Genomic DNA, 21,558 nt, shown 5'->3' with positions numbered 1-21,558 from the left:
ACCGATCACATATGTGTGAAACCCAGACCTCACATTCTTGAACCAATTCCAGTCAGTGGGATGTTTTAGTAAAGAAGAAAACTTGTTTCGTAATCTACATAAAAATGAAACAAACTTTCTGTTAACGTGATGTTAAAATGGCTGGACAGAGTCTCACTAAATCTGATGGGAATGCTTAGGATGGTTTGAATTAAAATGTTAAGTTATGTGGGGGGCACCTGGGTGGCTCAGTCAGTTGAGCGTCTGACTTCGGCTCAGGTCATGATCTCCCATGCCTGAGTTTGAGCCCTGCATCTGGCTCTGTGCTGATAGCTCAGAGCCTAGAGCCTGCTTTAGATTCTGTCTCCCTCTCTCTCTGCCCCTCCCCTGCTCTCTCTCAAAAAAAAAAAAAAAAAAAAAAAAGGCGTTAAAAAAAATCAAAACATATATATGTGTGTGTGTGTGTGTGTGTGCATATATATATATGTATATATAAACATATATATATATATATATATATATATATATATACATATATATATACGTTATCTGGTATATGTAAAATCCACTTGGAAGCCACCTGAAAAAGTGGGATTCATCCTCCAGCTGAAACTCAGGATTGTTTTTTTTAAACCAAATTTTGGAAGGAATCTTGGGATGGCCAACCAGAAATATAGGATATATAGCACGTACAAAATAGTTTCAGGGTTGCTGCCAGGGAGGAGGGCAGTGCGAAGACATCATATCCATCCAGAAGATTTGAAACTGAGGTATGAGATCCACATTACAACTGACTGAAACATGCCTCACGTGTTAAAATCCCAGAGCTGGAGAAGATGCACGCTAGTTTCAAACGTTACACCCCCTCCTTCCACTGAAGCAGCCCGCTCCCTGCTGCTGCCTACCTGAGGAACACGAAGGTAACACAGCCTCCAGGAGCCAAGCGCCAGCAGGGGTGTTTTGGTGATGGTTAATGATTCTCTCAAACAATACAGGGCAGGCCAGCTAGTTTATTCATATTGAATCTAAACCTTAGGTCTCTGGCTTAACAATAACATTAACAAACCTTGAAAGACACAATCAACTTGTGTTAACTCAGAGATGGTTTAAACCAGTCATATAAATTCTAAGATTCTGGGCTGGCGACTACAGCATGACGAATGTTCGGTCCCGTTACGAAACGTTTCATTTTCCTTGGCTAAAAAATCTTAAACAGATCTGAAAAATGCACTGCTTTACAAAGGCCTTTACCATATAACCACTGCTACCAGTCAAGCAATTATGGTTTCTTCAACTCCCAGAAACTTTTCTAAATGGGAGGGGTTTTCCTTTGATCTGCTCGCCTTGGTGCGTATGTAAGAACGCAGGGAGTAAGTTTAAAGAATGAAGATGAACTGAGATGCCAAGAAAAGTTTTTATTGCAAGCACAGTGAGCAGAAGGAGACGTCTTCTCACACAACGTGGCCGCAAGGTCTGCCATTAACTAAATCTCTCTGACAACCCTTCATTGGTTTAAAGCATATTAATGAGCTTCTTGCTATCAGGTGTACATCATTTCTGCCATGTGGGACATTTTCTTGGGAATATACAAGTAATATTCCATGTAGCCTGACAAGTCCTCAATGGTCACATCATCCACATAGACTCGAGCTTGCTCAGAACAGGAGCGGGGGGAGCCAGACAGAGTTCTGGTGTGGAGCGACTGAGAGTAGTCCTCAAGCATGGATCTTCGTTCTGGGGCCAAGGGAGGGACACTCTGCAGGCCTGAAAAGGAATAAACTTCCATGTCCTGCCATCTCTTACACTGGCACTCCTTGCCTAAGCATGCACATGGCTTGCCCTGGTTTAGCTTGGAAACGGATTGAAAGTCAGAGAGATCATTGGCCTTGAGACTTGCTTGGGAGACTTGGGTAGCATCAGAGGAGTCTTCCTTCTTACTCTCTGATGGGAGCCTGGGAACCGAAGTTCTCAAAGGCTCAGCAACTGCCCCTGTATGATTAGTATCGAGAGAAGTAGAGCATTCTCCTGCATTGAACTCTTTAGGGGTGGAAATTCCCAGCCCACTGCTGCTATCAGGGGAGTCAGTCTGGCTTTTGTGCTTGAGCTGGCTGCTGGAAGCAGAAGCTATTGTACTGCAATGTATAAACTTTGGAGGATGAAGGACAGGAGACTTAGAACGTCGACGGCGCTGGGTCCTCACTGCTCCTCGTGAAGACTTCCTTGAAGACCTAAGAGGAAAACAACGCACAAGATGTTGGGATACACAGCTCCCCTAAACAGATTCTTTACGATAGCTGGAAATTTACCTCCTCTCCTCTGGAGTCTAGGGTCATAAGTTTCCCCCAAAGAGACGTGCTTACCTCCATCTTCAAGCTGCCTAAGTCGGCATCTCAAAAACTTCAACATCTCCCTATTAGCAAGCTACAGAAATAGGAGAGGTAAAGGGTAGTTTTTAATTGCATTTCTTGGGCCAAACACTGGGTGCAGAACACCTGCCCTGTCCCAACCCTTGGCCTGGGAACCTTTGGCCACTGGGTCTGGGAAAGCACCCTGCACCAAACCACTAGATGCTGTAAAGTCCAAGCTCTATGCCGTGAACGTAGCAGCTTCCGGACCACTTGTGAGGCTGATGGTGCAAATGGCCACTGTGTCATGACTACCAAACAGAGCAGCAGATTTAGGATTCATTTTTTTTTTTAAATGTTTTTATTTATTTTTGAGACAGAGAGAGATAGAGCATGAGCAGGGGAGGGGCAGAGAGAGAGGGAGACACAGAATCTGAAACAGGCTCCAGGCTCTGAGCGGTCAGCACAGAGCCCAACACGGGGCTCGAACTCACAAACCGTGAGATCATGACCTGGGCCAAAGTCGAATGCTTAACAGGCTGAGCCACCCAGACGCCGCTTTATTTTTCTTTTAAGAGAGAAAGAGAGAGGGAGAGAGGATCCCAAGCAGGCTCCATGCTCAGCATAGAGCCTGACACGGGGCTCAGTCCCATGTCCCTGGGATCATGACCTGAGTGGAAATCAAGAATCTGACGCTCAACAAACTGAGCCACCCAGGTGACCCAGGATTCGTTTCCATCGCTAGTAACAGCTGACAAACAGATTTAGACTCCCTCAAGTTTTCAGGTAGTGGGAATTATCAGACATTCTATATAACTTTTAATAAAATATTTAAATAAGAGAACTGAGCAAAGGCAAAAAAAAAAAAAAAGAGAGAGAGAGAGAGAGAGAGAGAGACTCAAAACCGCCAAGCAAAACTGAAAACAGAACCAAAAAGAACTTTAAGAAATAAAAAAACTGTATTTGAAATTAAACTAACTGGATGGGCCAAGGAGTAGAATACATAGAGCTAAGGAAAGAAACAGCGAACTGGAAGATAAATCTGAATTATTCGTAACAGGACTGAACCAACTGTGGTCTGCGGGTCAAATCTGGCCCCCAGCTGACTCACACTGTGAGCCACGGAGACCAGGCAGGGACACACTCCACCCTGTCCTCTGCTCCCTGTGCCTGCCCTCCCGGCCAGGAGATGTGTCACACCACTGCCTGGTCCCACGCTGGCCGCCATCTACATGCTAGGGCTCTGCTGTCAGTAACTGTTGGGCCCTGAGAGGTGGAATCTCAGTTCCAGTCTGGCTTGTGCTGGGCTCTCTGGAGGAAAGAGGGGCATGCTGGAATCCGGGTACCACTGGGGCACAGGATAAAACTGACTCCGGTATTGCCAGGCTAGTCATTTCATGCGGACACTAAGCAACTGAACACAAAGTATGTCCACCAGCCAGAACAGTGTGCATCAGGCAAATGGGGCAGGGCAGGAATTTTCTCACTTATATAAGTACCTACGTAGTATCCTTAGATCTCACCTCTTGGCCTCCAAAACCTGAAATATTTACTATCTGGCGCTTTACAAAAAAAGTTTGCCTACCCCTGACATGAGAGGTAGTAGAGGCTTGAAGACTTGGAAAAATGTAAAAGAAGTTAAAGAGATATGTAAGGGGTGCCTGGGTGGCTCAGTCATTTAAGCATCCGACTCTTGGTTTAGGTTCAGGTCATGATCTCACTATTTGTGAGTTCAAGCTCCACCCACATCAGGCTCTGTGTTGGCAATGCAGGGCCTGCTTGGGATTCTCTCTGTCTCCCTCTCTCTCTGCCCCTCCCCCACTTGCACTATCTCTGCCTCTCTCAAAATAAATAAATAAACTTTAAAAAAAAAAGAGAGAGAGAACTATTGGGACCTCATCAAAATATAAAGCTTCTGCACTGCAAAGGAAACAATCAACAAAACTAAAAGGCAACCGACAGAATGGGAGAAAATATTTACAAATGACATATCGGATAAAGGGTTAGTATCCAAAATCTATAAAGAACTGACCAAACGCAACACCCAAAAAACAAATAATCCAGTGAAGAAATGGGCAGAAGACACTTTTCCAAAGAAGACATCCAGATGGCCAACAGACACATGAAAAGATGCTCAACATCACTCATCATCAGGGAAATACAAATCACAACCACAATGAGAGACCACTTCACACCGGTCGGAGTGACTAAAATGAACAACTTAGGAAACTATAGATGCTGGCGAGGATGTGGAGAAACCGGAACCCTCTTGCACTGTTGGTGGGAATGCAAACTGGTGCAGCCGCTCTAGAAAAGTGTGGAGGTTCCTCAAAAAATTAAAAATAGCACAACCCAGCAATAGCACTACTAGGAATTTATCCAAAGGATACAGGAGTGCTGATTCATACGGGCACATGTACCCCTTGTTTATAGCAGCGCTTTCAACAATAGCCAAATTGTGGAAAGAGCCCAAATGTCCATCAACTGATGAACAGATAAAGAAGATGTGGTTTATATATACAATGGAATACAGGTTGGCAATGAGAAAGAATGAAATCCTGCCATTTGCAACAACGTGGATGGAACTAGAGGGTATTATGCTAAGTGAAGTCAGGCAGGAAAAGACACAGATCATGTTTTCACTCATATGTGGAACTTGAGAAACTTAACAGAACACCATGGGGGAAGGGAGAGGGGAAAAATAGTTACAAACAAAGAGGGAGGCAAACCATAAGAGACTCTTACATACAAAGAACAAACTGAGGGTTGATGGGGGGACAGGAGGGAGGAATGGGTGACAGGCACTGAAGAGAGCACTTTTGGGATGAGCACTGGGTGTTGTATGTAAGTGATGAATCATGGGAATCTACCCCCAAAACCAAGAGTACACTGTATATACACTGTATGTTAGTTAACTTGACAATAAATTATATATTAAAAAAAAAGAGAGAGAGGGGCGCCTGGGTGGCTCAGTCGGTTGGGCGTCCGACTTCAGCTTAGGTCACGATCTCGCGGTCCGTGAGTTTGAGCCCCGCGTCAGGCTCTGGGCTGATGGCTCAGAGCCTGGAGCCTGCTTCCGATTCTGTGTCTCCCTCTCTCCCTGCCCCTCCCCTGTTCATGCTCTGTCTCTCTGTCTCAAAAATAAATAAAAAACGTTAAAAATAAAATAAAATAAAATAAAATAAAATAAAATAAAATAAATAAAATAAAAAGAAGAGAAAGAGAGAGAGATGTAAGATAGAACAAGAAGTCTGGAATCTCTGAAGGTAAGAAGACAAAGCATGGGAGACAAGTGATTTTTGAAGAGATAATGGCTGAGAAATTTTCTGAATTGATGAAAGAAGAGATCTACAGATACAGGCAGCACCCTGAAACAGGACAAATAAAGAGCAATCCACATCTAGACACACTGTAACAAAACTGTAGACTCTCCAAAACTGTAACATTTTAAAAGCAGCCAGAGACTAGACAGATTATTTCCAGAAAGAACAACAGTAAGACTGAAAGTAGACTTTTCAACATCAACAATGAAGCCAGAAGACAATGAATATCTTCCAGTGCTAAGAAAAAATAACTCAGAACTACAGCTTCAGCAAATCAGGTGTGTCTTTCAAGAACAAGGATGAAAAAAAAGATATTCTCAGATAAATCAAAGCAAGGTATATTTACCAATAGAACTTGATGTTATACAACAGGGAAGAAGGGTGAGGGGGACACCATTCAAATTTATTCTATGGGTAGTTCTATAAGAGGCCCTATTTACTAACAGACCTTTGCTAAAGGAATTTCTGAAGGAAATACTTCAAAAGAAAGGCACCCTGTATGGAAGGTCTGAGTTACAAGAATGGTGAGCAAAGAAACTGTAAATGAGATAAAACTAAGCAAACACTGCTTATTTAAATAATAAAACCTAATTTGTGAGATTAAAAAGAAGCAAGAAAACTAAAATATTGGGAAACTACACATGGACATCAGGAGGTCAAAGTGAAAAGATTACAAGGAGGAGGATTAAAATACAGTTGGACCCTTGAATAAGACAGGTCTGAATTCCATGGACTCACTTATACATGGATTTTTTACAGTACTTGTAAATGTATTTTTTATTCCTCATGATTTTCTTAGTAACATTTTGTTTTCTGTAGCTTACTTTAAGAATGCACTATATAATACATAAAGCATCCAAAATATGTGTTAGTTGACTATGTTATCTGTAAGGCTTTGGGTCAACAGTGGGCTATTAGTAAAGTCTGGGGGAGTCAGAAGTGATACATGGATTTTTGACCTGCAGAGAGATTGGTGCCCCAACCCCCATGCTGTTCAAGGGTCACTGTAATAACTTTTGTCTTTGTTAAGCATGTATGGTGGAATTTCAAGGCGAATTACTAAAAGAATAGAAACACAGCATATAATTTGTAAGCCAGTAGAAGGAAAAGTGGTAGAGGGGGAAAAAAACACACCCATTTCAAACAATTTTTTAAAAGGTGAGGAGAAGAGGGAAGGTATAGGAAGAGTAAAAAACTAACAAACAAACACAAAAACAGAGAGCAGGACAAACAGCATAAAGTAAAATGGCAGAAACAAGTCTAAATTTATCAACAATCAAAATAAATAAATGCACTGAACTCAGCAGTTAAAAAGATTATCAGATTGAATAAAACAAAACAAAATAAGCCATATGTATATGAGACACACACATCTAAAATTTTAAAACACATAGTGGTTGAAAATAAAAGATTAAAAAAAGATGCAACACGCAAATACCAACCAAAATATGACTGGATTAACTATATTAATTCTGGACAAAATAGACTTTAAACAAAAGCCATTAGGAGGAATTAAGAATGTCACTATATAATTAAAAATCTCAATTCATCAGGAAAGAAGACATTCTAAGCTGGTATGAACCTACACTGCAAAAACCTAACAAAACAGCTTTAAGATACATAAAGCAAAAATACAGAATTTAAGGGGAAAATAGACAAATTCACTCCCATGGGGAAGATTTCAACATATATGTCTCAATTACTGATAGACTGAAAAAAAACTATTGAAAAAAAATTACTGGAAAAAGATTCAAATACATTTAAAAGCTTGATTTAATGGACATAAAGAAAACCCAAGAATGATGACAGAAGACCCATTCTACTCAAATACACATAGGACATTTAAAAAAACTGACTATGGACCAAGCCATATAGCAAGTCTCAGCAAATTCTCCATTAAGAACAGCTCTTCTCTAATCACTGGGTCTTGGGTTCTGTATCTAACATACTCTTTTCTGGATATTCAGGGAAGAAAGTCCAATACTAATTTAAAGTATTTGGGATCGGGGTGCCTGAATGGCCCAGTCGGTTAAGCATCTGACTGGCTCAGGTCATGATCTCGTGGTTGGGGAGTCTGAACTCGGTGTTGGACTCTGTGCAGTTTGGGGCCTGGAGCCTGGAGCCTGCTTCGGATTCTGGGTCTCCCTCTGTCTCTCTTCCCCTCCCCAGGTCACACTCTGTCTCTGTCTCTCTCTCTCAAAAATAAACAAACATTAAACTTAGAAAAAAAATAAAATCAAGGCTTTGGAACAAACGCCATCTGCAGTAAGACGCTCTCACCCATGCCAACTGTCTTTCGATGCACATGTGGTTTTCAGTTTGGCATCATCTGCTGCTGTTCTGACCGATGCTCTGGCATTTGTGCCTTCTCCAACGGACAGAGATGCTATGGACCTGAAGAACAGAACAAAGTTTACCGTTTACAAAAAACCGAAAGGAGGAGAACTTACTGCTCTCACCAACTTAAACACAACTTGTATTAATACCTTTCTTCCTTCTCATTTGGGTTTCTCAAAAAAGTGCTGCTTTTATAGCAAATTTTCCTCTAAAACCAAATTTAGGGGATGCCTAAAAGCCCACGGTTGCAAAATCACAAACCAAATAGTAATTCCTAAGTATGACTAGCAACAGGATATAAACAGACTTTTAGGCTGTTTATCTGGGGCAGATAAGGCCTTATGTCCACAGAGAATGCTGATGACACTGACCATTTATTGTAGGTAGAGGCCAATCAGAGCCAGGAAAACTAAGCTGAGGGGCAAAACCTTCAGGGGACTAACTTAAAAAGGAGTATTTTTTACAACCAATAAACTTGAAATATTACTGACAGTTCAATCTTTGCAGTTTAAAACTATACAAGTAATATGGGTTCCCAGTAAAGAAGATGAAAAATTTTGAAAGAAAAGAATACCTATAATCTCACAACCCAGAGATTAAAATTTTGGTATAAATCCTTCCAGACCTTTTCAATGCACACACACACACACATACACACTGGGCTCCTGCTACACATGCTGTGGTAGTAATAAAAATCCTTTAGAAGGAAATATTAATCTACTAAAGTAAAAAGATGTTCACTGAAATAATCTAAAATAAAAAGGAACTAGGAATAACTTAAATTCCCAGTAGAAAATAGAAAATACTACATTATATAAGTGATGACACATCTATTCAATGGAATATTAGGAATTTTAAAAAATTAGGTGTACAAAGAACTTCTAATGACAGGAGAACACTAATAACATTAAGAGAAAATAGCGTAAACAACTATACGTATATTATGATCTCAACTATGTAAATATACTGTATGATATTACATACTGATGGTCTAGATGTTAACAGCATTAATATAAACTGTGATTTTTACTTCCTTTTTGTTTTTGTGAATTTTTGTAATAGAATGCATTATTTTATAATCAGATAAAAAAGATTATGTTGTTTTATAATATATATATAGAAATTTGTCCTGATAAAACAAATACCATTGGGAATCAAAACCTGTTGAACAGGATAGTGCTAAATTCCTGGCAAGGCTTGGGTAGTTTATGAGTCAGGACCTCAGATGTCCCATTTGTAAATCAGCAACAATATGAAACAACTAGAAACATATGATACATTACACAAGTCCTATTCTGCTTAGTCATGGTAATGACTCACCCCTTCTACTCTTATTTGATTTTCTCAAATGTTCTCCATCGCTCCTTCCCTTTCTGTAATTTTACTCCAGGCAGATCACACACTACAAAGATACAATATTTGACCACAGGCTTGAAGACAGATATCTTCAAAGGTTTTTGTTGTTGTTGTTTTTTTTTTTTAAATGTTCCATGTCCCAGGTAATTTTTAGGGGTAGTGAAATAGCTTAATTTTATGTTCTAACTTCCTAAAACACCAGGAAAGAAATCTGTGTATGAAGAGTAACTCATATGAATTGATACGTTAAGGGATTTATAAGTATATGTGTGTGTGTACATTACCAGCATTATTCCCATACCAGATATCACAAAGGAACGTGACCATAATCTGGAACTCCGTGTTCCTCTGCTTTTTGTTTCCCAAAATGACTTAAAAGGTACTGTTCAATTTTAATGGCAGATGACCATATCGGAAAAGCTACTGGGTGGAGAAAGAGATTTATCTGAAGTGTCAGGGAAGCAAATGTGAGCACCTTTAGCAGTTCTTGTGCAAATCCATTAGCACAAATCTTCTCACCTGGCAGGCCAAACCCAAAACAAATGGTATTAGCAGTAAGCAAACAGCTCTAACAACAACTATTTCATTTTTACTGTGTGCCAAGTACTGTATACAACTCTTCATGTTGTCTTCAAAGCAGCATATAAAGGAAGGGTTAAAAGCACCGGTTCTGGAGACAAACTGTCTGGGTTCAAATCCTGACTCTACCACTTCTCACCAAAGTGACCTGTGGCAAGTGACCTATCATCTATAGCTCATCAGTAACCTGGAATAAGAGCAGTATCCATCTTCTAAGTCCGTAGTGAGGATTAAGTAACGTGCACAGATGCTTAAACCAGTGTCTAGGGCACAGTAGGTGAGTGATAAATCCCAGTGATTATTACTTGTTGGGAAGTGTTCCACTCTCAGCTTCCAGTGTTTATTTTCCATTGTGAAAAGAAATATTCCTTATCTATCAAAGATGTGAGATTTTTTTTCTGGCCTGGGGTGAAGAATGGGGATGAAAAGAGTCTGGCACAGAACATTTTGCAAAGAGTGAAATATTAACATTCAGACAGCAGCTGGTCTGCAGGTGCTCTAATTAGTTTGGCCAAAGGGTCCGAGATTATTGATCTCAGTGACAGAACCCTAATGAATAGAGGTTTCCATAGTGATAGGCTCAGCAATCAGAGCCCATGAAATCAAGAATGTCTGCAGATTTCTATCGAGCCAATTCACTTTTAGGAAAAAAAATATGGTGATTCCCTAGAGACGTATGAGGAAATTCCCGATGGGACACTGCTTGATAATTTTGATGAAAGACAGAGGTGGGGAACCCTCCTCAAAGCTAAGGGAAACCAAAACACCCAACTTGGGAGTACAAATGAGCTGCTATTTTTTCAAAATTTAACATTAAGAGTTTCTTAAAAAAAAAAAAAAAGTTTCTTGTATAAGTAAAATAATGTTGTGCAAAATTAATTTGGTAGAATGTCACACCATTAATGTTTTTATCTTCTATGAATAATGAGAAATTTCAGAAGAAAACAAGATCTTCTTCAGAGGAAAAGGCTATTTAAACCTAGTAAACAATCCCCAAATAATATATTACATATTTAATTACCCTGAGGCATCCACTCTTAATTTCTTGAAAGCAGTCTGTAGACTCTCCTCCTCTCCATCCTTGGCTTCAGATTTCATTGTGAAAGTTTTTACGCTACTATGGATGTTGCTGTTAATACTAAAAAATAAAATAAAAATAAAATGAGCAAGATGAAAACAGGCAGGTTCAAAAGTATACCTTTTGTTAAAGTCTATATTCCTGATACTATTACTGCTCGTTGGGGGGGGAAAAAGCAAATTTCTATTTCTAAAAGGAAAAGCTTCAGTGTAGACAACAGGGGACTGTAGGTTTTATTTGTTAATAAAAGAAAAATGAAATGATACAGAAACATATATTTATTAGAACAGATTTTTTTATTGTAGTTGACACGTTATATTAACAGTTTCAGGTGTACAACACAGTGATTCAACAATTCTGTATCTTACTCAATTATTATCATAGAATTTAAACTGTCCAAAAATACTTGATGCCAATATTCTATTACACAGTTTTGGAAACTACATCACCTGAAATCTGTTTAAGCACACTTTTTAACAGGAAAGTAAAAAATCTGGTTGCAGAGATCTAGAAACCCACAAACAAAATGTCCTTTGCATCAGAAATACGGTAAAAGTGAAAACCTCAACCTATATAGCACTTCCGATTCTTTAAGATGATACTGAGTATTTGTGTAGTCCAACCCTAAGTATATCCCGTTAAGTGTAACTTCATGACACACAATAGCATTTCTCTAAAACAATACTGACCCAGACATCAATATTCACATTCATTTAAGTATCCATATTCAGATATCAAGATGTTACCATTGTGAAAGCAGCATTACAAATATGTTTCAATGCTTACTGATTATTCCAGACTCTACCAATAAGGCTGATCCCTTCATTTTTATTAGCTTTGAAGCATTTTAATTATTACACAAGAAAGAGAAAATAAATGAACTATGCTTGCAACTCAGAGATAAATAGAACAAAGTTAGCCAAAAGATAAAGGTGGGAAATAAATATATATAATAAAAATAATAATTTATATATATGTAATTATAATAAAAATAATTTATATGTATAAATTTATATGTATATTTATATGTATATGCATGTATACATATAAATATATTTATACGTATAAGTTATTTTTCTGATCTATATATATATATACACACATATATACACATATACACACACATATATATGTATATAAATTATTTTTCTGTAGAGGCACCATTAAATGACCTCCATTTAATCAACCAGTTTGATTAGTGAGAATTCTCCATTCTTCCACCTTGATTTTTATATTTAAAGAAAGAAAAGGGGAACAGGGCCCAACCAAAGCAATAAGAGACACAACAGAGAAGTCTGTTAATAAATCCTTCGAAATCTAGTTTCCTGACTTTTTCACTCAAGACAATTAGCTAATATCAAATCTGAACAAAAAAATAAACAAATTAGTATCTATGAACATACCACAAAGAATCAAAAAGAAAAAAAAGGTAAAACGAAAAAAGAAGATGGCGGATTTGTGAATTAAAGGATTAACTTTACCTCTTCCTTATTTCTAACCTGCTAACCCCATCAAACCTCCCCCCACCCCCCCAACCTCCCTACGGCACTCTCAGAAGGAGCAGTGCCTCTCTGTGGACCCTTGTAACTTCTCTGATTCCTTATCTGCTCATTTCTCAGGAGTGAGTTTGAGGTTATTGTGAGACCTCTAATATTCCAAAGGTCAGGGTGTCATAATATGTTTGATATAATGTAATCATGTAGTGCCAGTAGTAGAATAAAGAAGCAAGAAATTAAGACTATTCCTTTCATTTCACTTATTTACTTACATGTAGAAGAAAGTATTTTAGGCAGATCTCTCTGGCGTACATTGAAAAGTCTCCAAAGAATTCAGCTAGCTTTTACTGCAACTTCTTAAGTCAAAAAATTTAAACACACTCCCCACATATTTGGCTGATTTATTTAATCAGTATATGAACTTGAGGAAACATTATCAATTCCCTATTTCACTGGTTTCTAATTCTTTTGGATTTAGAGCAGGATCCTCCCCCAAATACGCAATAATATCCTACATATCTGGGGAGGGAGGTGAGCAAAGATCACAGATCCCAGTATTTTTGAAGCTCCACAGAACCTAAAAGAGTGCTACTGTCGATTGTAAACAAATTCTTCCTGCTGGCAGAACTAAATTAAAGTTTGGCTTATAGTTTTCCTCAATTATTTTATGACCAGTCAGTCAATGCTCAGACTATCGGCCCTGACAGAATCAAACAATCTGAGACAGTCTCCCCATCTCCTAAGACCCCACACAAAACCTCTTCTAGGACTCTCTGGAAATCAGTACACATCACATCTAAATATACACTGCTGAATTCCACAGGCAGAAATTTATTCTGTCCACAAATATTTACAGAATTCCCACCATGTGCTTTAACACCAGACTAGATGTTAAAACAGAAGGATAACCTGACACATAACAGGGCTGTGAACGCCATTCCTGTAAGGACTGGACTCTCATTCCTGCCCTAACATTGTGCTAAAAAGCTCTGCACCCAGATATGTAATTTTTAATTATATAGTGCTAACTTAATTGCACTGCAGGTGACCTCTAGATGTTAATACAAACTTAGTTAACATTCTTGTCGACACACTAAAAGATTATTTGAAAATCAAAATAAAAATTGGCTATAGACTAAAATTTTAGGAATGAAGCTCTAAGCTATTTCCAATATTCTGACTAGGCATCTTTTCCCTAAGTTATATTAACCCAGAGCAAAGGTGAGTCTTAGACATGATCTTAAGAGCTAAATCAGAGCATGTTTGTAATTACAAAAGGCTCATAATGCTCCTCTGTATTCCTAGCTTCCCATTCACTCAAAACTAACGCCGGGACACTTGTAATTGGTTTGGCCTTTTTTCATTAATATTAAATTTGTGAAGACATTCTTGCCGTTTTCACTGCGCTGACTTCTTGAAAACGGAACAATCCCCAAAGAGATCAAAGGCCTATTAGAAGTTACTTTGTATTGTTTTAAGTTAAATCACAAGGGGCAATTTAACTTTGCCTCGGATTTTCCCCATCCTTTCAAAAATGACAAAAATTTTCTAAGTTCCTCCATCAAAAGGGCAAATTCCTGGTTTTCTCTGACTTTCAACGAATAGCATGTGTCACAATCTTATTTACATCTTGTAGTTTTAACCAAGACCTCTTTGAACCTCAAGCCTAAGTCCAAACATCCAGGACCCTGAAAAGACCTGAGATCGATCAATAAAGGATCCCCGCGTAAGCGTGTCATCACAATGTTAAAGATTTAGAAACTTTCCCAGCCTCCGGGTAAGCGTGGAGTGCGGGAAATAAAATCCTGTACAGCAACTCCCTAAGACGCAAACAAGTCTTGGTAGAAACAATTGGCCCCCAGATCAAAACACACACCTCTCTCTACCCACTCTCTCACCCCCTACACTCTCGGTGCTAGAGTCAAAGCACGAGGTTAATTTTGTCTCCCTCCCCCCCGCCCCGAAACTGGGTCGGTCGCGATTAAACGCGATCTGGGGAAAGGTCAGAACTGGGGTGGAGGGGAGGCTGGGGAAGTGGGGAGCGAAGGCCCAAGCTATGTCCGCCCGGGATCTCCAGCTGGAAAGGTGCCCCTGCTGGATACTCCCCGAGCCAGGATGGGAGGCTGGAGTGGCGCCGAGGCGCAAGGGATGCAGGAGGAGGCGGGAGCTGAGCCGAAGAGGCAGCCAACGAGGCTGGGTCTCGGAAACAAGCAAGAAAGGGCGGGAAGGGGCAAAGGGCGGCCAAGGAAGGCGAAAAGGGGAAGCTACTGCCGGACGGGAGCGAGCGGAGGGGCGGGACGCTGCGGGGTCCACGGGGGCGCGGGAAGGGGAGAGACAGCGGAGCTCGAGCCGGGCCAGGCCGCGGCGGCCAAGGGGGCGCGGAGAGGCCCAGGCCCGGCCGGGCCCAGGCAGTCAGCGCCGGGGGACGACGCGACGAGAGGCGGGCGGGCCCAGAGGAAGCCGCCAGCGGCCAGGCCGGGCGGCCAGGGCGAAACGGGGTGCCGCGGCCCCTCCCGATCACCTCCAGGTACTCACCTCCTCGCAGCTGGGGCACTCCGGGGATCCACTCCCGTCGGTTCAGATCGTCTCTCCCCGATCGCTGCGCCTGACTGACCCGGATCCAAACCCGCGGAGGGGGCAGCCCGCGCCTCCGGGGTCTCACTGCGCCTGCGTCACTCAGGCACACGCCCCGCCTCCAGTTCATGCTCCACCTAGCCTAGTGACTCGGCAGCGCGGTAGGCGGTGGCTGCGCAAGCGCGAGGCGGCGGCCTAGCCTCTCAAACACCTCGCACCCGCCCCTCTCGGAAGCACGTGCATCTACGTCATTTCCTGTTATTCTCTTCTCTGATTCCTCGGTCCTAGGAGGATTCGCTGGGGACCGCGTTTGGGGCGTGCCCGCTTCCTCCTCTCTGTCAGGTGAGTGAGTAGGCGCTGTTCTTCGCTGTCGCCCAGCAGCCTCACTTCCCGGGGTCTCCCTGCGCTTGGTGCTCGCCCTGGAGTCACGAAGGCAACGGAAATTCCGGTGCCTGAATCAGGGTGGGGAATCTTCGCGGCACCGGAGCCCCGCTGAGCTCTTGGCCTGAGTCTCCTTGGTGCTAAGGAACCGGACCGCCTGCGACATCTCCAGAGCTCAGACGACAACCCTCGTGTCCTGGACATCTTTCAAGGCCTGCAGAGATGAGGGGAGGTATCAGACACGGCCAGGGCTATGGATGTGAGGCTGGAATTGGAATGGCTCTCGTGCCCCTGTTGTTTGACTTGAAACATCTGCTTTTACCTGGCTTGGCCTCGGTTTCTCCAACTGTTAAGTGAGGAGGAAGTTAGACTATATATCAGCGAATCTCTCTCTCTCTCTCTCTCCCTCTCCCTCCCCCTCCCTCCCCCTCCCTCTTTCTCTCCCTCTTTTTCAGGCATGGACTCCTTTAAAAATCTGAGAACTCGACAGAGAAATGCACACATACACACACACAGACACTAAATTTTGCAAAAAGGCTTATAGGGCATTCACCCAAGTAAGTGATTTTTCAGGGATCTTTCCATTTGTATGACTCTGACAGTTGCTCAAATGAAAGGCAGAGAAGGGGTGATGTGTGCAACAGTTGCAACCACCCCCCGCCACCCCCCCCCACCACCACCGGGACTGGTTCCACTGAAGCAGCTGTGCCTCTCTCATCACTCGCCATGGCACGGTTCCACGTCTGTATTTCCCTGGGCTTTGTGGAAAATATCGCTTTCCTGTATAAAATTGGCTAGAATTGGTTGTGGCCCAGCACTAGGGTGAGGGTTGTTACCTGAACCAAAATGGGACTCTTCCACCCCCGCCCACTGATACTTAGGTATAGTCACCTAAGTAGAGAGGCTGTGAGAAGTAGTTCAGTCTGCCCAGCTTAACCACGGCCAGACTTTGGAATGCCTGATCCAAGTCTAGGAATTGAATCGACAGGTCATTGTACAAGGTTGTTGAGCATAAAGTGTGTAGTGGGCCTTGGGTATAACATTTTAAATTCTCCTTGTTCATACCAAAAGTTTAATAATTGACAGGGGATGAAAAAACTTGCTAACTGTAAAGTTCCAACATCAGGTCTAATGATGCTGATAATAATGGCTCCCCTCTACCATGCAGCAGCCATGTGCATGTTCTCTCATTTAATATTCCTGGGATTGTATACATCTTACAGATGAGGATGCCTGGGACTCAGATCACTTGTTCTAGCTCCCCTTGTCCTGTCACCCAGTGCTAGAAGTAACTGAGTCAGGATTTAATATGTCTCAAAAGCCTGTCTGTATACTGCTGCCCCTTTTTCAACATCTCTTAGGAAAGAAGAAAGGAGGGGGGGAAATGTGGTGCATTTTTTTCTCAGAAGTTGTGAGGTGAGTTGCATCAAGGCTAAATATGTGGTATTAAGCCATCATACTTGAGGACAAGAACTGTGTCTAGGTCAGTAATGAATCTCCAAAGCCAAACACAATTCCTGAGGTTAGTATGTGCTAAATACAATTTTGGTGAATTCTTCCTTCTACCTTAGTTCCATCCATTATGGCATTAAATACTAACAACGAAAAAAGTTTCAAGTGCTTCATGTAAGCATAGCTCCATCATAAAGTCAGATGCTTTCTGAGAATGTGGCTCATTACTCAGGGAGTATTTGGAAGGTGAGAGCCTCTTGGGAATACCAAAGTCTGTTAACTCACACCACTTGCTATGGCCTGAAATCTCAAGTCATTACATACAGGCCTGACTCATTGTGTGGTACCTCATGACCGAATGAGAGAAGCTATGAAACATGTGATCGAGGAAACAAAAAGCCAGATATGCCTCCTGTTTTAGCAACACAGGGTCTTTCTAGCCATGGAGAAACCTCTGAGCTTATTTGCAGACTTTATGTGTATTTAAGAAATTGACTTGGTATTAACGTAACGCACATAGCAATGTCATTTAATCAGAAAGCTAGAGCAGCTACAAAATTCCTTTAGCAGGACTTCTTATTTCATGTATCTTCTGACTGATTGAATAGAGGAGACTTAATTTCATCAAATTATACTGCAAAAACAATCTGTCTACATAGGAAGATAGCTTTCAATTTTAAAAAATAACTTTGGGGGGGCGCCTGGGTGGCTCAGTCGGTTGAGCGTCTGACTTCGGCTCAGGTCACGATCTCGCAGTCCGTGAGTTCGAGCCCCGCGTCGGGCTCTGGGCTGATGGCTCAGAGCCTGGAGCCTGCTTCCGATTCTGTGTCTCCCTCTCTCCCTGCCCCTCCCCCGTTCATGCTTTGTCTCTCTCTGTCTCAAAAATAAATAAACGTTAAAAAAAAAAAATAACTTTGGGGGTGCCTGGATGGCTCAGTCTGTTAAGCATCCAACTCTTGATTTTGGCTCAGGTCATGATCTCATGGTCATGATAGCCTGCTTAAGATTCTCCCCCACCCTCTCTTTTTCTCTCTCTGCCTATCCCTGCGTGTGCATGCACTTCCTCTCAAATAAATAAATAAATAAATAAATAAATAAATAAATAAATGACTTTGGAGAAGGTAAGTTCAAAACCTTAAAAAAAATTATTTTCTCAACAATGTGGCTGCCATCCTACCAGTTGGTAATCTGGAATCAGGGTCTGAAACATTTTATTTTGTTTTTTTAAAATTTTTTTAATGTTTATTTATTTTAGAGGCAGAGAGAGCACAAGTGGGGGAGGGGCAGAGAGAGAGGGAGACACAGAATCTGAAGCAGGCTCCAGGCTCTGAGCTGTCAGAACAGAGCCCGACGCGGGGCTCGAACCCACGAACCGTGAGGTCATGACCTGAGCTGAAGTCGGGCGCTCAACCGACTGAGCCACCCAGGCGCCCTGGTCTTAAACATTTTAAAGCTCAAATAAGTTGATTTGTTCCTTACCTTGATGTAATTTTTAAGATGACTTTGGAGTAGATGATGGTGATGATAATGATCATATGTATTCTGATTTACAAGGACTGTTTCATTTAAACTTCATAAGCAATTTGCAAAGCAGTTGCTATTTGTGTCCGCATTTTACAGCTGAGGAAACTTAACGATCAGAGCAGTTAGATAATTTGTCCAAGGTCACACAGCTTGTAAGTGGTAGAATTGTGATTCAAATCTAGGCCACCTGACTGTACACCCAACTTACTGATCACTGAGTTACACCACTTTTCTTAGCCTCAACCCATCTCCCCTTTATACACCCTAAGTAGATCAGGTATACTTACCTTCACCTAGAAAATACACTGGGCTTGAGGAAATTGGCTGCCCAGGGTCTGGGACTGTGCCAGCTACACTTGACTTGCCTGTCCTTGAACTCACCAGGCACATTTCCCTCTTAAGTGTTTTGTATTTGATGTTCCCTCTGCTTGGAACGTGGTTTACCCATAACTTTTCTCTTCATTCAAGTCTCTGCTCATATTAGTTCCCCAGCAGGACTTTCTTGGCTACCCCAGAATGCCTCTTCATTTGTATCCCTTCAGCTGGCTTTATTTTTCATTATAGCACCTAACACCTCCTGACGATATATATTCATTACCACTCCCCTCACTACAATAGAAGGGACCTGAGAACAGAGACTTTGTCTCTTTTGTTTATCACTGCTTTTGTCATTGAATCTAAGATGATCTTTCCCACAGTTTAGCACTCTAAAAATCTGGATGTATCTTATAATTGACAGTTGTGACCTGATAGCATTTGGTTTTTTTCTTAATTATACCTACAAAAGATAGTGAGGGTTTAAAATGACGGTGTCTTAGAGTTGATGAAAATACAGTGTATTCTCAGGGCCCAAACTCTTGCCTGGCACAGAGTTGGCACGCAGTAATTACTGGTCAAGTGAAATCATTGACTGCTCACTATGTGCCAGAAACTATTTAAATATTTTTAATCTCCCCCATCATGCTGTTATGAAATATTTCTGTTACCAAAGCAACTTGGTAGTGGGTAGTAAATATGTGGTGTCATTTTGGAAGTCTGGGAAAGAGAGCTGCATCCTGGTCTCTGCTGTGGGACTGCAGTATGTTACGTTTCCTTGTTTGTCCTCTGTCCCCACTCTTCTTTCACAGACTTTAGTGACTGCCTGCTGCTTGCCCAGTGCTGTGTATAAGCAGAGGCATAGGGTGCTGTGTAAGCAGAGGCACAGGGTGCTGCGTGGGCACCCAGAAGGGTTGCCTAGCCTGGTCTGGAGGTGCAGAGGGATGTCTCCAGGCTTCCTGGAGGAAGTTCTGTCTAAACTGGGTTCTGAAAGGCAGGCACTGACCTCGAATGTGAGAAGGGACTAGGATGAGAACGGAGAGCATCCAAGCCAACTCCAGGAGAGAATCGTGTTAAATAGCTTGCATTTTGTCCTTAAGCAAAGAAGTGATGTGCCAGTGAGCCATATATATCACTCTGGCAGCCTCTTAGAAAGCAGATGAGGAAGGAGGGGGATGTAAGGCCAGTTTGAAGACATTTGAAATAATGTAAATGAAGGCCAGAACTGGAACAGTGGCTAAAGTGGGGAGAAGCATCTAAGGAGCCCTGGCATTTAAAATTAGCACACTTGGCTGGGTATTCTGGTCAGAGAGCTGTCTGGCCTGAGTGAATGAGTGGCCAGTAGGTGGCACCATTCACCAGGGAGGGAGATCCATGAAGTCAGTAAGCTTGGGGAATGGGTGAATTTAGTTTTGGGCATAAGGGGTTTAACGTGCAGATAGAAAGCAGACCCATAACCAAGGGTCTTCATCTTAGAGGCCATGTCAAAGGGTTTATTTTCAGAATCGTGGAGACTATGGAAGAGAAGAGAAAGGACCACTTTATTTTAGAATGATTACTCTGGTTTCAGCCTGAATGGCACAGTGATCCCATCCTGAGTTGGCAGTGATCTCTAAAGAGCAGGTGGCTATAAGAATGGAGAGCATGTTAGCAGATTGAAAGTTGTATACATTAGGCTTTGGTGAGAGATTAAATGTGAGCAAAAGTGGACAATGAAAAGCTGCTTTCTGGATTGAGCCACTGAATGGGTATTATTGCCTATTTCTAATGTAATCCTACTGAATCCATTTGACGGGGAACAGATGAAAAACGATATTTAGATGGAGGATAATAATAAAAGCTAGTACTTTTACGGTCTGCAAACCCCGTCTGATCCTCCCAACAATCTTACGAGATTACCTTTATCATCTTCATTTTCCAGATGAGGAAACTGAAAGCAAAGTACAGTAACTTGCCTGAGGTCACAAAGTTAGTACGTGCTGAGCTAGAATTTGAACCAAGGCAGTCTGGCTAAAGTCTGCTGTCACCACCTGACTGGAGTGAGATGCCTCTACGTGAGGAGCTCCCTTTAGTCACACTGAACTTGAGAGATCTTGGGGCAGCCCTGTGGAGACCTGGGTTGGGGTGGAGACAGCCTGGACCTTGTGTTCTGAGTTTTGGATCCTGGCAATGTATTACTTAGGCAAAATAACAACCAAAAATGTAAAGAGCCCCTGCTCCAAGGCTGTTGAGCTAAGCATTTATGTAGGCGTTCATACTTTACCGCATCTGCCAATTGACTAGGCAATGGCAGGTTGAGTTTTTTAACTTAAGTCTTGATAAGTCTCCAACTTATTCTACATTTGAACTGTTGGATTATGGTTTCCTGGCTCCAAGAATTCTTTCCTTGCCCTGCATGGTCTCTTAACCAATCTTCCCTCTCAGGCATTGATGCATAGCTATAATTTGTCAAAATATTTCTTCATTCTCTGCTTATACTTTCATGAATATCTAGTTCTGCCTGAGGGAAAAAGAAAAGATTTCACTAGAAAGGTACACCTGTGTCCTGAGAAGCTTTGGATATGAGGTCTGTTTCTGTCTTGGCCCGTCTCTAGAGCCATGCCTTCCCCTTTTCTCTAAGACCGGTCCCTACTCTGACACCACTTTGCTTCCCATCTTGCCCCCGTTCTCAGGAGACTCAGTCCATTTTTCCATATATGCAAACACATACCGTGTCTTCCCCCATCCTTTAAAAAACAAAATCAATGGGAAAAAACCCACAAAACCCAAGCCCACAAAGGCCCCTACTACTCAGATACCCCCTAAGGCTCCTGTCCTAT

At 41.9% G+C, this 21,558-nt stretch overlaps 3 protein-coding genes across 5 annotated transcripts in view; 1 reads left to right on the top strand and 2 right to left on the bottom strand.

The window, feature by feature from the left end:
* Nucleotides 1-1,374: 1,374 nt before the first annotated feature.
* OSER1 (oxidative stress responsive serine rich 1) lies at nucleotides 1,375-15,157 on the bottom strand. Its single transcript, XM_019458425.2, has 4 exons — nucleotides 15,029-15,157; nucleotides 10,941-11,057; nucleotides 7,928-8,041; nucleotides 1,375-2,207 (listed from the first exon to the last, which is right to left on the bottom strand). Exons 2-4 carry the CDS (start codon nucleotides 11,015-11,017, stop codon nucleotides 1,520-1,522), a joined length of 879 nt encoding a protein of 292 aa, XP_019313970.1. The 5' UTR covers nucleotides 11,018-11,057; nucleotides 15,029-15,157; the 3' UTR covers nucleotides 1,375-1,519.
* LOC128773538 (uncharacterized) lies at nucleotides 14,475-15,197 on the bottom strand. The gene has a single exon (XM_053890821.1). The coding sequence runs from the start codon at nucleotides 15,195-15,197 to the stop codon at nucleotides 14,475-14,477; it is 723 nt and encodes a 240-aa protein (XP_053746796.1).
* Nucleotides 15,198-15,301: 104 nt separating this feature from the next.
* GDAP1L1 (ganglioside induced differentiation associated protein 1 like 1) overlaps nucleotides 15,302-21,558 on the top strand; it is a 50,900-nt gene continuing 44,643 nt past the window's right edge. For all 3 annotated transcript variants that reach the window (XM_019458423.2, XM_019458422.2, XM_019458424.2), the window contains exon 1: nucleotides 15,302-15,409. The gene's annotated coding sequence lies outside the window, so the exon portion shown is untranslated. The remainder of the gene's footprint in view (nucleotides 15,410-21,558) is intronic.

Source organism: Panthera pardus, unplaced genomic scaffold (assembly GCF_024362965.1).
Source record: "Panthera pardus isolate Hobbes unplaced genomic scaffold, ASM2436296v1 HiC_scaffold_25, whole genome shotgun sequence".
In the NCBI taxonomy this organism is placed as follows: domain Eukaryota; kingdom Metazoa; phylum Chordata; class Mammalia; order Carnivora; family Felidae; genus Panthera; species Panthera pardus.
The sequence above is the reverse complement of the archived record's forward strand: the minus strand, read 5'-3'. Positions and strand labels throughout refer to the sequence as shown.

Excerpts from the sequence above, each read along its gene's own strand:
- OSER1 (XM_019458425.2), bottom strand. The coding sequence starts at position 11,017 with ATGAAATCTGAAGCCAAGGATGGAGAGGAGGAGAGTCTACAGACTGCT. Across the intron at positions 8,042-10,940 it reads TTAAGAGTGGATGCCTCAGG|GTCCATAGCATCTCTGTCCG; the intron begins GTAATTAAATAT and ends TCTGTTCTTCAG. Across the intron at positions 2,208-7,927 it reads TCGAAAGACAGTTGGCATGG|GTCTTCAAGGAAGTCTTCAC; the intron begins GTGAGAGCGTCT and ends TTTTCCTCTTAG.
- LOC128773538 (XM_053890821.1), bottom strand. The coding sequence starts at position 15,197 with ATGAACTGGAGGCGGGGCGTGTGCCTGAGTGACGCAGGCGCAGTGAGA.